We start from the raw sequence: 17632 nt of genomic DNA on the forward strand, positions 1-17632 counted from the left end.
TATCCTTCCACAGGGCACTCTGTTTACACAACACTTACAACTTGGATCTGCAGATCTAAATGACCATCATTTAGAGTTAACCAAAGGGAACAGGAACAGAGAAGGTAACAAATGATGGACTGTTTTTCTTCTTTCATTCAACAAGTGGCATATAAGGTTCTAAGTTACTACAAACTCAACAACCAATAAGCATATTCTGATAAATATAGTCACAGTGTGACTGGTAGGTGACTTCTGTGTAACAGCAACATTGGTGATCATTGTTCAATTAGGGATGTGCAATAAATAGCTGTCTAGCCAGTGACATCTATAGCTGGATTGAATTCTCCAACTTTATTACTCCAAATGTATTGTGCAACAGTATCAATTTGCTACGTGTAGTGAGCAGTGAGCATATGGACAACACTGTTTTAATGTTAATGTGTTGATTGGTCGAGGCATCTTCATTTTCCTGTGATGTTGTTTAAAATTACTTTGGGGAAGCAATGTTGTTGCCTTGTAAACAAACATCTCAGACAGATACCAGGGGCACAAGACTATTTGTCAATCCTAGGGTGTGTAAACTATTAAAGAGAAAAATAAAGTTCTGGAAACAGTTAGCAAGGTGAGATTCGGAAGCATCATTAGTAGGTGTGCAAAAGTAATGTGATATTTGCATCAGACTTTTTTTTCATTATAATATGATGATGAACTCAAAAGGAATGCTTTCAACTTATGTTTTACTACTGCACTATACTAATGTTACTAATTCTATCTGAATGTATTCATGGATGTTTCATGGCATGACCACACAATTTCCACCAGCACAATCTTACACTTGTCACCAGGAAAAAGGGACATGAGGTAGTATTGGCAAATGGGGTTAAGGGATTCCACAAAAAAAGATTAAGGACAAAAAGATAACCAGAGGGAGAATAGGCCTCATTAAAGATCAGAGATGAAAAATGTGGTGCTGAAAAAACACAGCAGGCCAGGCAGCATATGAGGAGCAGGAGACTCGACATTTCAGGCATAAGCCCTTCTTCAGGCTTATGCCCAAAACGTCAATTCTCCAGCTCCTCGGATGCTGCCTGACCTGCTGTGTTTTTCCAGCACCACATTTTTCAACTCTGGTACTCCAGCATTTGTAGTCCTCATTTTCCCCTCCTTAAAGGTCAGCAAGGCCACCTATATATGGAACTGCAGGAGATTGGGGGAGATACTAAACAAGTACTTTGCATCAATCTTTCCTGTGAAGAAGGGTACGGAAGAGAGAGAATGTGGGGAAATAAATAGCAACCTCTTGAAAAATATCCATATTAAGACAAGGTGATTCTGGGTGTCTTCAGATGCATAAAGGTGGATAAATCCCTAAGACCTGATCAGGTGTACCCTGGAACTCTGTGGGAAGCAAGGAAAGTGATTGTGGGGCCCCTTGCTGAGAAAGCTACAGGCAAGGTGCCAGAAGACTGGAGGTTGCTAACAAGGTGCCACTATTTAAGAAAGGTGGTAAGGAAAAGCCAGGAACTATAAACCGTGAGCCTAACATTGGTGATGGGCAGGTTATTGGAGGGAATCCTGAGAGACATGATTTACATGTATTTGGAAAGGCAAGGACTGATTGGAGATGGCCAACATTGCTTTGTGAGTGGGAAATAATGCCTCACAAATGTGATTGAGTTTATTGAAGAAGTAACAAAGAGGATTGATGAGGGCAGAGTAGTGATTGAGTTTTTTTGAATGTCAGTAAGACATTCAACAAGTTTCCTCATGATAGACTGATTAGCAACGTTAGATCACATAGAATAGAAGGAGAACTAGCTATTTGGATACAGAACTGGCTTGAAGGTAGGAGACAGAAAGTGGTGGTGAAGGGTTGCTTTTCAGACTGGAGGCCTGTGACCAGCTGTGCCACAAGGATCAGTGCTGGGTCCACTGCTTTTTGTCATTTATATGAATGATTTGGATATGAACATAGGAGGTATGGTTAGTGAGTTTGCAGATGGCACCAAAATTGAAGGTGTAATGGAGAGTGAAAAAGGTTACCTCAGAGTATAATGGGATCTTGAACACATAGGCCAATGGGCTGAGAAGTGGCAGTTGGAGTTTAATTTAGATAAATATCAGGTGCTGCATTTCGGAAAGGCAAATTAGGGCAGGATATATACACTTAATTGTAAGATCCTGATGAATGTTGCTGAACAAAATGACCATGTACTGCAGGTTCCTTGAAAGTGAAGTCACAGGGAGACAAGACAATGAAGTAGGCATTTGGTATGCTTGCCTTTATTGGTCAGTGCATTGAGTATGGGAGTTGGGACATCGTGTTGCAGCATTCCAAGACATGGGTTAGGCCACTTTTGGAATACTGCATGCAATTCTGGTCTCCCTGCTATCAGAAGGTTGTGAAACTTGAAAGGGTTCAGGATAGATTTACAAGGATGTTGCCAGGGCTGGTGGGTCTGAGCTATAGGGAGAGGCTGAATAGGTTGGGGCTATTTTCCCTGGAGCATCAGACTCTGAGGGGTGACCTTATAGAGGTTTATAAAATCGTAAGGGGTATGGATAAGGTAAATAGACAAGGACTTTTCCCTGGAGTGGGAAACTCCAAAACTAGAGGGCATAGGTTTAAGGTTAGAGGGGAAAGATTTAAAAGGGACCCAAAGGGCAACATTTTTATGCAGAGGGTGGTGCGTGTATGTGACGAGCTGCCCAAGGAAGTGGTAGAGGCTGGTACAATTACTTCATTTAAAAGGCATCTGGATGGGTAATGAATAGGAAGGGTTTAGAGGGATATAGGCCAAATGCTGGCAAATGGGACTTGATTTATTTAGGATATCTGCTTGGCATGGACAAGTTGGATCAAAAGGTCAATATCCGTACTGTATATCTCTATGACTAAGACTGTATGACATGTTCAAGCTTAAAGTGCATTACTGTCCTATGCCATTTGGAAATTAGGGATAGTTCTTTACCCAAGAGGATGGTTCTTGAATGTCAATTAAGCAATTGGTTTTCCCCTTTAAAATATTTTAAACCTAAATAAATAAAGTTCAAAGAAAATCAATTACAGGTATCTAGGCTTTTTAACAGCTCTCGTGATCTTTCTTTGTCCTGTTTTGATTTGATGTGGTTTGACTTATTATTCTCACATGTACCTAGACATAGTGAAATGTTTTCTTTTGCATGTGGTACAGGCAGATCATAACATACAAATTACATGAGGGTAATAGATGTGTTGCTTGCCCCAGAGTGTAAGAGATTAATCTTTAATTTCTGGAGAATCCAAAACAATTTCTAAAGAGTTAGCAGGTGAGATCAGAAAATCTTCACATGGTCAATCCAAAGCCTACCAATGTCTGGTGCAATAAATTCAGCTCAATCAGCTGCCTGCTGGAGTTTGTCTGTTAACTTTTCAGGGTGAATCAGTTAAACATTGGCCAAATCAGAGCAAAGGATCATTGAATTTCAAGCACATATTTTATTCAGCACAATTAAAATTTCAGTGGAATTTTGCTGTAGTTTAGATAATATTGTATTGGAAGTCAGCCCTGCACATAAAATTGGTGTGCTCAAACATTTATCTATCAATATGGCAAACTACTGCTCGTTACATATTTATAGAACTTCAAGAGGTTCTTAATATTAAATATTTTTAGCTGTATAATAAGCACTAATAAGTAATAAAGTTTTTAAGTACTAAAATGTATTTAATTTAGTAAGAAGGTGACTACTAAATGAAATTGGCAAGTGATTCTGCACATCTTTTAAAATTATTTTCAATTATTTAGAATCAGGTTGCTCACAAGTGATGACTTATTCAATTTTTTTGTGATAAACTCAGTTTCAGCTGTATTAGTAGAGCTGCACCAAGTTATCATTCTTAACTAAAACAAGGAATATTTAATGCATTAAAAATACTGCTTGATTGCAGCGATTCAAGGCTGATTTTATTTTTGGGATTGTGTAAATAAATTTTGTTGAAATATGAACCATAACATCAAATTGGAAAGCCAGAACGATTCACACTCAGATTGCAAATCACAGTCACAGCTGAAACCCTGCCTCTAAAATCAGTGGTCTCTGCATTTATTATGTAATGCATTCAAAGCCTAGCTAGTGGATGGAGTAATCAAGTAGCTTGTGAAGATAAAAAGTGATTTACTTATTTTCAATACACACACTAACCTCAGTAGCAATTTCTTGACAGCATTGAGTTATGTAAGTTTCAAAATAAGTGCCAAATTAGTTTAGTTCTCTATCCAAGCATGGGCTACTTTAAAATGTTTAGTGTTGCTGTTGTATTTCACCAATAAATGACATTGTATTTTCCACTGATAACAACAGATAATTTTGCCAGACAATGGAATTGCTGGATCAGAAAGTTGCAGACCCCACACAGCTATAAACACATTGGATTCTGAACAACCACAAACGGAAAGGTATTTATACAGTTCTCAGAAACATAAATCACTAGGAAAATGCATTCTTTTGCAATAGAAATTCATATGTATCATCAGCATGTTTCCAGACCTGATGCATTTTTGCAACATTTTACGTTCATCCCCCAGATTTTAAACATCGCTAAAAAGAGATAAGAAATAGAAGTTTTTTGTCTTGCACTCGTCGGACTAGGATGTAAGAAACATGAATAAAAGGACTCTATTTTGTACAGCATGAGAAGAGGGCCGATTGGTTGAGCCATAATTGGCATAGAGAATTCAGCAAGAACAAGTTATCTTTTGATCTTAATTTGGCAGCAGAGATTAGCTATCCTCATGAACCTTTTATGAAAATGGTTCATTGTATGTGCAAATTCTTTTACCTTACATAAAACTGGATCCTTTGTATTTGTGTATGTAGCTTCCAGCACAAGCAAATACATCACACTGCAAGTCCAATAGATGATCATAAGCTAGTTTTCAGTATAACTGGATTGGTTCATAAATGATTTCCAAAATCAGAATTCTGAGGGTTGCAAGCAGCATTGCCTCTACGTTGCGTGGGTGCACCCCTGCATGTAGCCACTCCAAGGTCTGCGTCAGCAGAAACACTGCCATGCATAGACCTTGGAGATGTACACAGCCAGAAAGAAAATTAGAGAGAATGCTGCTTGCAAGTACAAGCTGAGCATGATCAGTATGATAACCACTGTGAATGGTCAGTGAGATATGTTGTTTGATATGGTCTGTCAATTATTGAGGCATTTGGCCTACACACCTAGCTTCACACTGGCACTGAAAAGTTACTCATTGTGTGGGAGGTACCACATCTTTTTGCCTTATTGGCTACATTCTGTTAATAGGAAAAAACACTTATGGATTTACTGCATAGTAGCAACATGAGACAAGTTTCACTTGTTCAAATTTTTTGAGGCACCTTCCCCTTTCGGAGTAATCTGAGGCAGACTGGGCATGTTCAGGGCCAAAAGTGGTGGTCAAAGGATGACATATGAGTTTCAGCACCCAATCAATTCTTCCCATGATGTATAAAATGGTGTCTGTTTGTTCAAGTCTGTTTCTTATGTTGGAGCTCTGATGAGTGCAAGACTAAAATTAGCACTGTTCAAATTCTGTGAGTGTATGGATCCTTCTCAGGATGAAGAACAGCAGAGGTCCCTTGCAGGTCTGGAAGAGTATGGCCCTGAGCTGGGACAGGGCTGACTGCAGGATGTATAGCTGGCGGCGCACAGCTGTGAGCATGGAGCGGAGGATCCAGAGGGAGAACCATTTCTGGACGCTCAGGAATTGTTGAGGTAGTGGTTGTCCTGGTCAGATCCAAATTGTGATGGTCTGAATATAGTCTTGAATCCATGCAAGATAGGCAGGTGTGTAGGCAGGTGCTGAGGAAGGAAATGTGGTTGTAGTAGGGGTTCTGCTTCAGGACGTGGCTGAAGAGCTTGAGGGCAGAGGAGACGATCTAGGAGGGTGGACTGAGAGAGAAACTCACTGAGATCCTTGTGGAGGGAGGAGGAGAACTGCTTCAAAGTGGGCATCCTTGGAAGAGACTGCACTGTAACGTTACAACAATTTTGAAGAGTTTATGCCTAAAATGTCGACTCTCCTGTTCCTCAATGCTGCCTGACCTGCTGTGCTTTTCCAGCACCACACTTTTCGACTCTGATCTCCAGCATCTGCAGTCCTTACTTTCTCCTACTGCTCAATTTCTGTACAACCAAGCATTATTTATATTTCAAATTTTCAGAATCCAAAATATTTTATCTTTGTATTGAAATTGAATGTAGACAGTGCTTGAAGTCTAAATTCTTAAAATGTCCCCTTCAGATCTACACAATGTCCTACCATCTGTGTATAGAGAATTCCAATTGTTTTATTAATTGCATCAAATTTTTTTAACTGGCCAGTTATGCATTGATCAAGGCCATGGATGTTAATCTTGAAAATTGAACAATTGCTTCCAGTTTTGGGATTTAGGTCAAATTGTACAGTGAATGTGTGTAAAATGCTTAAAGGGACTAAAGTACCTTGGGCTAAAATATCTTTCATGCAGAAGAAGACTAGCAAGATATTTTGTGTGTGAACTGATGGGAAGAAATTAACCAGCATTCCTCAGTTTTCACTTGGTTGGTGGCAAGAAAATATGTGGCATAACTTTCTACAGTTCACTCAGAGTCCAGATTGCTGTGGTAGCATGCATGCTTTAAGCTGCATGTCACAGTCACTTTCGATAGTGATGGTAGAAACGTCAGCAACATTCTTTATATTACATGGCCAATCATGACTCTTTTCTGCTCTTACCATTTGCTGTTGGCATATTGTGAAAGAATTTACAGGTTGAAGCACAACTTATTTGTGTTAATGAACCCTGTCCTTAGACATCAAGGGTTAGGTTTCAAACCCCAAACTTCTGGCTTAAAAGCTGACTATACGCACTGCACCACAAGACTTCACAACCACGTAATTTTAGTAGCCATCTATTTTAAAAGGAGATAAACTTCGCCAATATTGTGACGATGCTGTGACTTTTAGATGTAATTTGTCCTTTTTTAAAGAGGAGTTGAACAAGAGGCAGCACGCTACCTGTAAGAAAGTAAACAGCCTGTGAAGCCTTCTGGTTTTTTTTAAAGTTGGAACAATGGAAACAGCCTTACTGAGTGTGGCTAGTTTTCACAGATAAAGCTTTCTAGGTTTTTTTTAGTTTTTAGGTTTAGTTTTAAAAAGTTTCTACTGTGGGCTTAATTAAGTAGAAGCTATCTTTCTCCTCTCTCTGTTACAGCAGAAAATAGGATTTCTGTCTGGTGCTTGGTTACTTGTGAGACAGATCAATTTTTCAGAATTTTCCTTTCTGCCAAGAGGTGTATTTATGGGATGTTACTATATTGGATCAGTTAATTAGTAACAGTTACTATATCTATTATTCAGTTAAGTTTTCCAATAGAGTTAAGTAATTCTAAGTTCTTTTTTCTTTGGTTTGTATTTTAACTATAGTGTTTAAATTAATTGTGGTTTTGCTTAACATTGAATAGTTTGACCAATCGCATTGCCTCTGAAACAAGGCACAAGCCTTTAAACTAAGAAAAGGTTTGGTCAAGGCTACATTCTTAAAATATTTCGAGGTGGTCTGGTCTGGTCTGGTCCATAACAATATCAATACCAGGAAGAGCTTGAAATCATGAAAATCAATTTGAGCCTGTTAAGTAACAATTTAATTTTTTAAAATGCCAGCTTGAATTTAGAAGTGGAACAATCAGCCTGACAGCCCTCCTTGAATTTTTGAGCACAGAAAGGTTTCAGGAGAGTTCAGTTGAAACATTAATTACAAAATGCATAAAGAATCTGGAATGGAAATGGGACTGGATAAAAATGCAGTTGTAAGTCTGGAAACAGATAGTATTTGTGAGTCCCAGGGCAGAATTTTTAAAATTTGTTTTTTGGAATATGACCACTACATTACTGACTAGGTCAGCATTTGTTGCCTTCACTAATTGCCCTTGGTAAGGTGGTAGTGAGCTACCTTTTAGAACATCTGTAGTCCATGGTGTGTAGATATATACTGTATTGCCTTGGAATTTAACTTGTATGTGGTGGAACTCCTGTGCATCTGCTATGCTTTTTCAGGTCTGAAGAAGTTACAGGTTTGGACAGTACCATTAAAGGATCTTTGACAAGTTGCTATTGTGCATTTTGTGTATGGTACACACTGCTATCACGGTGCACTAAAGAAAGAGGAAGTGAGTTTTTAAGGCAGTGGTTTGGGTGATGAAAAAATGGGCTGTTTTGTCCTGGAGTCTTTCTGAGACCAAGAATCATTAGATTAGATTACTTACAGTGTGGAAACAGGCCCTTCGGCCCAACAAGTCCACACCGACCTGCAGAAGCGTAACCCACTCCAACCCATTCCCCTACACCTAACACTACAGGCAATTTAGCATGGCCAATTTACCTAACCTGCACATTTTTGGATTGTGGGAGGAAACCCACGCAGACACGGGGAGGATATGCAAACTCCACACAGAGAGTCACCTGAGGTGGGAATTGAACCCAGGTGTCTGGCGCTGTGAGGCAGCAGTGCTAACCATTGTGCTGCGTGATTGGATAAACTTCTGGATTCCAAACCATCACTGTTTTAGAAGATCCCTAGTGCAATTTTTCAATGCCAGACCAATTAGTGTCAATGCGAGTGGCTCCAAATCTCCAATGTAGCGGGGGGGGGGGGGTGGGCGAGAGAGAGAGAGAGAGAACCTTCATTTTGACAGATCTTTCAGATATTACTTAAAATATGATTCAAAAGAGGCCACGACTGTCAGAACTCATGGTGGGTGAACCCCTCCACTAGGTGGTGTATAGTTAAATTATCCATTGGAGAGCTGACATCCTCTTCACTCCAACTTCCCCTCTCCCATCACCTGCGGAATGCTGCCAGGAGTCCACATCCTCTCCCTGAATCTGCAGTAGTACCTTAATTGGCCCATTAATTACGATTTTTGGCTACCTGCCATTTATGGAGAGTTAGACATTCTGTCTTAGCCTGGTTCTTTAAAAAATGGCTTTCCAGGATTATGCTGGAAAATATGCATTCTGCTTGCCAGTGAGACATTCCAGGTCTGCTTGTCTCCTGCCCTACCTCCATATGGCTTTGAAATCTGGCCATTAATTTTAAAAAATTATGAAGAACCTCACTTAAATAATGCTGCAATAACTCAGTGGCATTTATCCACTTTTGTTCTATCTGCCTGATATCCTTACCCAACAAAAGTCTGTTAATTTCTAATATGAAAATATTAATTTGCTCTGTTATTGTAGAAACTTTTTGTAAAAGCACCTTCCAGATTGCCATTATCTTGATTGTTTATGAAAGTTTTCCAAGTGGCTTAGCTCTAATTTTAAGATTACAGTCCTTGTTGTGATTGCACCAACAAAGGAAATATTTAAACTACCGCAACAAACCCCTTTGTCATTTGAACCCCTCAATTTGATGATAACTCAGCTTTCTAAACACAATTCAGGTTTACACATCCTGCCATCAAATTTTAACCCTTAAATTTTAGTCCTTTATTGTTCAAGAGAATAAGAGCTATATGCCTTCTGAGGTCAATATATTTTTCCTGAGATTCGGTAAATGAAACTGAGGCTAGTACACTCAATGAGGTCTTTACAATATCTGTTCTCTAATTCTGAATTCCAATCTTCCTAAGATAAACAACAATATTCAAGACTTCATTTTTGCTTATTTGTACCAGTGCCTGTCTTTTGTTTTCTGAGCAACTTTCCCACCTTGGACTTTTGGAGTTATAGAGATGTACAGCACGGAAACAGACCCTTCGGTCCAACTCGCCCGTGCCAACCAGATATCCCAACCAATCTAGTCCCTCCTGCCAGCATCTGACACCATATCCCTTCAAACCATTCCTATTCATATTCCCATCCAGAAGCCTTTTAAATGTTGCTATGTACCAGCCTCCACCACCTTCTCTGGCAGCTATTTCCACACATGTACCACCCTTTGTGTGAAAAAGTTCCCCCTTAGGTCTCTTTTATATCTTTCCCCTCTCTCTCTAAACCTATGCCATCTAGCTCTGGACTCCCCCACCCTACAGAAGAGACTTTGTCTGTTTATCCTATCCATGCCCCTCATGATTTTATAACCTCTCTTAGGTCACCCCTCAGCCTCCAATCCTCCAGGGAAAACAGCCCTAGCCTATTCAACATCTCCCTATAGCTCAAATCCCCCAACCCTGGCAACATCCTTCTCAATCTTTTCTGAACCTTTTCAAGTTTCACAACATCTTTCTGATAGGTCGGAGACCAGAATTGCGTGCAATATTCCAACAGTGGCCTAACCAATGTCCTGTACAGCTGCAACATGACTTCCCAACTCCTGCAATCAATACTCTGACCAATAAAGGAAAGCATACCAAGTGCCTTCTTCACTATGCTATCTATCTGCGACTCCACTTTCAAGGAGCTGTGAACCTGCACTCCAAGGTCTATTTGTTCAGCAACACTTCTTAGGACCTTACAAATCCTGCTAAGGTTTCCCAAAATATAGCACATTTATCTAAATTAAACTCCATCTGCCCATTGGCCCATCTCATCAAGATCCCATTGTAATCTGAAGTAATCCTCTTCGCCGTCCACTACACCTCCAATTTTGGTGTCATTTGCAAACTTATTAACTATACCTCTTATGCTCACATCCAAATCATTTATATAAGTGATGAAAAGTAGTGGACCCAGCACCAATCCTTGTGGCACTCCTCTGCTCATAGGCCTCCAGTCTGAAAAACAACCCTCCATCATCACCCTCTGTCTTCTATTTTTGAGCCGGTTCTGTATCCAAATGGCTAGTTCTCCCTGTATTCCATGAGATCTAACCTTGCTAATCAGTCTCCCATGGGGAACCTTGTAGAATGCCTTACTAAAGTCCATATAGATCACGTCTACTGCTTTCCCTCATCAAGCCTCTTTGTTACACCTTCAAAAAAACTCAATCAAGTTTGCGAGACATGATTTCCCACGCACAAAATCATGTTGACTATCCCTAAGCAGTCCTTGCCTTTCAAAATACATGTACATCCTGTCCCTCAGGATTCCCTCCAACAACTTTCCCACCACCGACATCAGGTTCACCAGTCTATAACTCCCTGGCTTGTCCTTACCGCCCCTCTTAAACAGTGGCACCAAGTTAGCTAACCTCCAGTTTACCGGCACCTTACCTGTGACTATTGATGATACAAATATCTCAGTAAGAAGCCCAGCAATCACTTCCCTTACTTCCCACAGAGTTCTAGGGTACACCTGATCAGGTCCTGGGGATTTATCCACTTTTATGTGTTTCAAGACATCCAGCACTTCCTCCTCTGTAATATGGACATTTTTTAAGATGTCACCATCTATTTCCCTACATTCTATATCTTCCATGTCCTTTTCCACAGTAAATACTGATGCAAAATTCTCATTTGGTATCTCCCGCATCTCCTGCAGCTCCACACAAAGGCTGCCTTGCTGATTCTCTCCCTAATTACCCTTTTGTCTTTAATCTTGCTGTTTTTTTTAAAATGACTGACCACCACCAGTAATATGCCTGTGTAGCCAATTAAATATTTACAAGCAAAGCCATTATGGGCAATATGAACCATCAGAAGTGAAGAGGGTAAGGAGAGCAGGAAGGGGCTAAATCACAATTGATTTGGAGGGGAAAATAAGGCATTGTATCCCCTGCCATGCCCAACTCTCCTGAAGGCATCAAGAGCATTGATAGACAGTGTGTGTGCTCCTTCACAAAGAACACCCAGGCATGGACATAACCACGGAGGAGGGGCAGACAATCGTTAGATATGAGTCCCTCTACAGCCTGCTGCCTGGACCTGTTACGCTTATCGCTTAGTGGTTTGACTACAAGTGTCATCAGCTTTCTCCAATCCATGCAAATACTGATAAACAGTAAAAAAAACAACAATGATATTTTGTGGATAAATTTAAAAATGTTGCCCTTATTATGAATAAATGAGCAGCTGTGATCTCCAGCATCTGCAGACCTCATTTTTTACTCGAAGATTTTAACCTACTGCGAATCCTCTTACAAGGATGCCTTCCTTGAAGAAGCTCTCTTCCTCCCTCTACAAGGATTTCAGTGAGTCCCTCTCTCACTGCACCCCCCAGGTCCTCCTTCCACCTATCCCACCTCCATTGCCCCTCCCCCTAGTCCCTCCTCCCTACCTTTTATCTCAGCCTGCTTGGCTCTCTCTCTCTCTTATTCCTGATGAAGGGCTTATGCTCGAAACGTTGAATTCTCTATTCCTGAGATGCTGCCTAACCTGCTGTGCTTTGACCAGCAACACATTTGCAGCTGTGATCTCCAGCATCTGCAGACCTCATTTTTTACTCGAAGATTTTAACCTACTGCGAATCCTCTTACAAGGATGCCTTCCTTGAAGAAGCTCTCTTCCTCCCTCTACAAGGATTTCAGTGAGTCCCTCTCTCACTGCACCCCCCAGGTCCTCCTTCCACCTATCCCACCTCCATCGCCCCTCCCCCTAGTCCCTCCTCCCTACCTTTTATCTCAGCCTGCTTGGCTCTCTCTCTTTTATTCCTGATGAAGGGCTTATGCTCGAAACGTTGAATTCTCTATTCCTGAGATGCTGCCTAACCTGCTGTGCTTTGACCAGCAACACATTTGCAGCTGTGATCTCCAGCATCTGCAGACCTCATTTTTTACTCGAAGATTTTAACCTACTGCGAATCCTCTTACAAGGATGCCTTCCTTGAAGAAGCTCTCTTCCTCCCTCTACAAGGATTTCAGTGAGTCCCTCTCTCACTGCACCCCCCAGGTCCTCCTTCCACCTATCCCACCTCCATCGCCCCTCCCCCTAGTCCCTCCTCCCTACCTTTTATCTCAGCCTGCTTGGCTCTCTCTCTCTTATTCCTGATGAAGGGCTTATGCTCGAAACGTTGAATTCTCTATTCCTGAGATGCTGCCTAACCTGCTGTGCTTTGACCAGCAACACATTTGCAGCTGTGATCTCCAGCATCTGCAGACCTCATTTTTTACTCGAAGATTTTAACCTACTGCGAATCCTCTTACAAGGATGCCTTCCTTGAAGAAGCTCTCTTCCTCCCTCTACAAGGATTTCAGTGAGTCCCTCTCTCACTGCACCCCCCAGGTCCTCCTTCCACCTATCCCACCTCCATCGCCCCTCCCCCTAGTCCCTCCTCCCTACCTTTTATCTCAGCCTGCTTGGCTCTCTCTCTCTTATTCCTGATGAAGGGCTTATGCTCGAAACGTTGAATTCTCTATTCCTGAGATGCTGCCTAACCTGCTGTGCTTTGACCAGCAACACATTTGCAGCTGTGATCTCCAGCATCTGCAGACCTCATTTTTTACTCGAAGATTTTAACCTACTGCGAATCCTCTTACAAGGATGCCTTCCTTGAAGAAGCTCTCTTCCTCCCTCTACAAGGATTTCAGTGAGTCCCTCTCTCACTGCACCCCCCAGGTCCTCCTTCCACCTATCCCACCTCCATCGCCCCTCCCCCTAGTCCCTCCTCCCTACCTTTTATCTCAGCCTGCTTGGCTCTCTCTCTCTTATTCCTGATGAAGGGCTTATGCTCGAAACGTTGAATTCTCTATTCCTGAGATGCTGCCTAACCTGCTGTGCTTTGACCAGCAACACATTTGCAGCTGTGATCTCCAGCATCTGCAGACCTCATTTTTTACTCGAAGATTTTAACCTACTGCGAATCCTCTTACAAGGATGCCTTCCTTGAAGAAGCTCTCTTCCTCCCTCTACAAGGATTTCAGTGAGTCCCTCTCTCACTGCACCCCCCAGGTCCTCCTTCCACCTATCCCACCTCCATCGCCCCTCCCCCTAGTCCCTCCTCCCTACCTTTTATCTCAGCCTGCTTGGCTCTCTCTCTCTTATTCCTGATGAAGGGCTTATGCTCGAAACGTTGAATTCTCTATTCCTGAGATGCTGCCTAACCTGCTGTGCTTTGACCAGCAACACATTTGCAGCTGTGATCTCCAGCATCTGCAGACCTCATTTTTTACTCGAAGATTTTAACCTACTGCGAATCCTCTTACAAGGATGCCTTCCTTGAAGAAGCTCTCTTCCTCCCTCTACAAGGATTTCAGTGAGTCCCTCTCTCACTGCACCCCCCAGGTCCTCCTTCCACCTATCCCACCTCCATCGCCCCTCCCCCTAGTCCCTCCTCCCTACCTTTTATCTCAGCCTGCTTGGCTCTCTCTCTTTTATTCCTGATGAAGGGCTTATGCTCGAAACGTTGAATTCTCTATTCCTGAGATGCTGCCTAACCTGCTGTGCTTTGACCAGCAACACATTTGCAGCTATGAATAAATGAGGTCAAAATTAGTATTTATAATCTTTCAAAGTTTTACGTGGTTCCGCATTAATTATATGTTAATATGCTTTCTTTTGTTAAATTTAATTTTTGAAACTCTTCAGATACTCAAATGTTTGTGAAAATATGCATTCCTGTAAGAAAGGATTACATAATGGAAGCAATGAATCAACCCACACAACTGAAAATATAATGGAAAATGATAACAAAGTAAGACAGTTACTTCAGTTGGCAGATACATCTGGCTGTACCAATCCATTGAAGTGGCATGAACCCATCATTGGTGTAACAGACTTCTCAGCAGCTGCAGGTAATAAAACAAAATGAGTCTATCGATGAAATCTTATACGATTCTGAATGATAATGGCTATGGCAAGATTTGTGGTAAATCTGTATGTGGAATCTGGCAAGGCCCCTCTCAACTTCAAGAGTAAATCACTGGACCTTTCTTGCACTTAACGAGAGGTAGTGAGTTTCTCGAGGGGCAGTGGTGATTTGCCGATTCAGGGGGTTATAGCTTGTGAAACAACTCAACTCATTAATATTCAACTTGCTATCTTTTCAAATGTGCCAAACAAACTGAGTGTTTACAGTTCTCAACATGGAATTCAGAGCAAATACTCAGTGACTTTAGTTGGCCACTACTTCAAAAGATCTTTGGGCACTGAGCACCAACATCTTATAGCACACTCCATGTACTAGCCCAATGATGTCCATAGACATCAAATACAATATGTGACAGCCTCTGGACTTGTTGGGCCAAAGGGCCTGTTTCCACACTGTAGGGAATCTAATCTAATCTAATCTCTGAGAACTGTCACAACTCATCTCTAATCCACTTAAAATGTGGTTTGCCACTTCATTGTGCACCCAGAACTGCAACTATCATTGTAATGCTGCTACAAGGATCCTGTGTGCTCAGGGACACACACCCAGCTCATGGGAACGACCTGGAGGCTCACAGCGAGTAGTTATTCCTGGAACAGCGCATGATAATATGAGGACAGAATCAAATGAGGGCAACACTACCCTACAGGGGTTAGGTAGTTAATGAGACAAATTCGATAAGATTTGGCAAGAAATCCTCTGAATAGAATCCTCCAAAAAACTCAATTTGACTGGCACTTATCGAAATAAATGTAGGATTCAGCCTTATTTCTTTTTAGGTAATGGAAAACAAAACTTGGAACATTTAGAATCATACAGCACGGAAACAGACCCTTTGGCCCAACCAGTCCATGCCGAACATAATCCCAAACTAAACTAGCCCAACCTGCCTGATCCTGGCCCATATCCCTCCAAACCTTTCCTATTCATGTACTTCTCCAAATGTCTTTTAAACACTGTAATTTTACTCACAGCCACCACTTCCTTAGGACATTCATTCCACACGTGAACCACCCTCTGTGTAAAACATTGCACCTTATGTCTTTTTTAAATCTCTCTCCTCTCACCTTAAAAATATGCTCCTTATTCTTGAAATCCCCCATTGTAGGGAAAAGATAGCTACTATTAACTTCATCTATACTGCTCATTACTTTATAAACTTCTATAAGGTCATCTCTCAACCTCCTACACTCCAGTGGAAGAGGTCCCGGCCTATCGAGCCTTTCTTTATAACTCAAACCTTCCATACCTAGCAACATCCTGGTAAATCTCTTCTGAACCTGCTGCAGCTTAATAATATCCTTCCTATAACTGAGCGACCAGAAGTGGACACAATATTCCAGAAGTGACCTCACCAATGTCTTTTACAACCTCAATATGACTCCCAATTCCTCTACCCAAAGGACTGAGCAAGCATGCCAAACACCTTTTTAACCACCTTGTCTCAATGTGACACAAACGTCAAAGAAATGTGTACCTAAAGCCCAGATCCTTCTGTTCGGCAATACTACCCAATGCCCTACAATTACTTGTTAAAAGCCCTACCCTTGTTTGTTTTATCAAAATGCAATATCTCACATTTATCCAGATTGAACTTCATCTACCATTTTTCAGCCCATTGACCCATTTGATTAAGATCACTTTGTAATCGTAGAAAATCTTCTTCAGTGTCTACCATGCCACAAGTTTTGGTGTCGTCCACAAACTGACTAACCATGCCTTCTACATTCTCATCCAATCATTTTGATTGTTTTTGACATATAGTTTGAATCATTAAAGTTAACCTACATATATATTCCAGTCAAAACTGAAAACTATCACAATCTCTGTAGAGACTGATAAATTATAAATAGAAATTTGAACTTCCAGTTAATAGCTGAAAGAATAAGACAACAAGATTTCATGCTTGAAGACTTTTATTGCAACAAAGGACCAAAAGCAATTTCTTTTTGGATATACTTTACACTGTCATTTTAATCAACTTTAAACTCTTGGAATCAGTCTAAGATGATTTTTTACTGTCCAGGTTTATTTTATTTTCTATTCTTTTCTTTTCTCAGCCAAGGAACCTCTAATCTCCAAGCTAGTTTTCATGGTGAAGGTCTTTTCCTCTTTTCAATCCAAACACAATCTCCCACTTATGTTTCTCTGCGGTGAACCACAGCATCTTGATGCCTGAGCTGCTCTCTGTCTCTCTCTCTCTCTCTGTCTCTCTTATTCTTTCTCTCTCTCTCTCTCTCTCTCTCTCTCCCTCTCTCTCTGTCTCAGGTCCTGTCAGACTAACTTGGTCTATGACTTTTCACAGATTCTTAGACCCTTACCCATGCAAAGCAATCTCAGTAACAATGTTTGTTAAATGGGCCTTGGATCTAGGTAGAAATGCTGATTAGGTATTCTTGAGACCGCAACTCTCTTTCGTTTTGGAAGCAAGTGGACAATTTGAAGAATGACTGTGCACTATCCATCATTGTCAGGCCTTTAAAAACTTATAGTCCATCCACTGTTAGCACAAAGGCTGCTGCTTTAGTCTTGAATTGATAGCACCTTGCAGTTTCTTCCCTTAGGAATGATCTAGCCATCCAATCAGGAACAGCAGATGGGCTCTGGCACTGAATGGCCTTTAACCAGCCCTCCAGCACTTGCAGATCAGCAGCCCCTCAGGTGGATTAGTGGAGTGGGTTGGGAATTACGAATTTTAAATATGGAATCCTGCTCATCTTGGAATAGAGCCTTAATAACTAGTTATCTGCCAGTAAGGTGATCCCAATCCAGTCCTGTTTTTTTTAAATTTCTTGAGAGACCTCTGGTGCTTTGGTAGTGTCCTTACCTCCGGGCTGAATCTGACGCTTCTCAGATTCAAATCCAGCTGCTCCAGAGGTGTGTCACACATCTGATTACATTGATTAAAAATATCAGTGTGACATCTCAATGGGTAAAATAAATTG

General features: G+C 41.2%; 1 protein-coding gene across 1 annotated transcript in view; it reads left to right on the plus strand.

Annotated features, from left to right (window-relative positions):
- Positions 1-17632, plus strand: part of LOC132818498 (uncharacterized) — an 82810-nt gene that overhangs the window by 38145 nt on the left and 27033 nt on the right. The window contains exons 12-13 of the mRNA XM_060829558.1: positions 4327-4421; positions 14405-14610. Coding sequence (XP_060685541.1) covers positions 4327-4421; positions 14405-14610 — 301 coding nt within the window. The remainder of the gene's footprint in view (positions 1-4326; positions 4422-14404; positions 14611-17632) is intronic.

This window comes from Hemiscyllium ocellatum, chromosome 9 (genome assembly GCF_020745735.1).
Source record: "Hemiscyllium ocellatum isolate sHemOce1 chromosome 9, sHemOce1.pat.X.cur, whole genome shotgun sequence".
NCBI classification, from domain to species: domain Eukaryota; kingdom Metazoa; phylum Chordata; class Chondrichthyes; order Orectolobiformes; family Hemiscylliidae; genus Hemiscyllium; species Hemiscyllium ocellatum.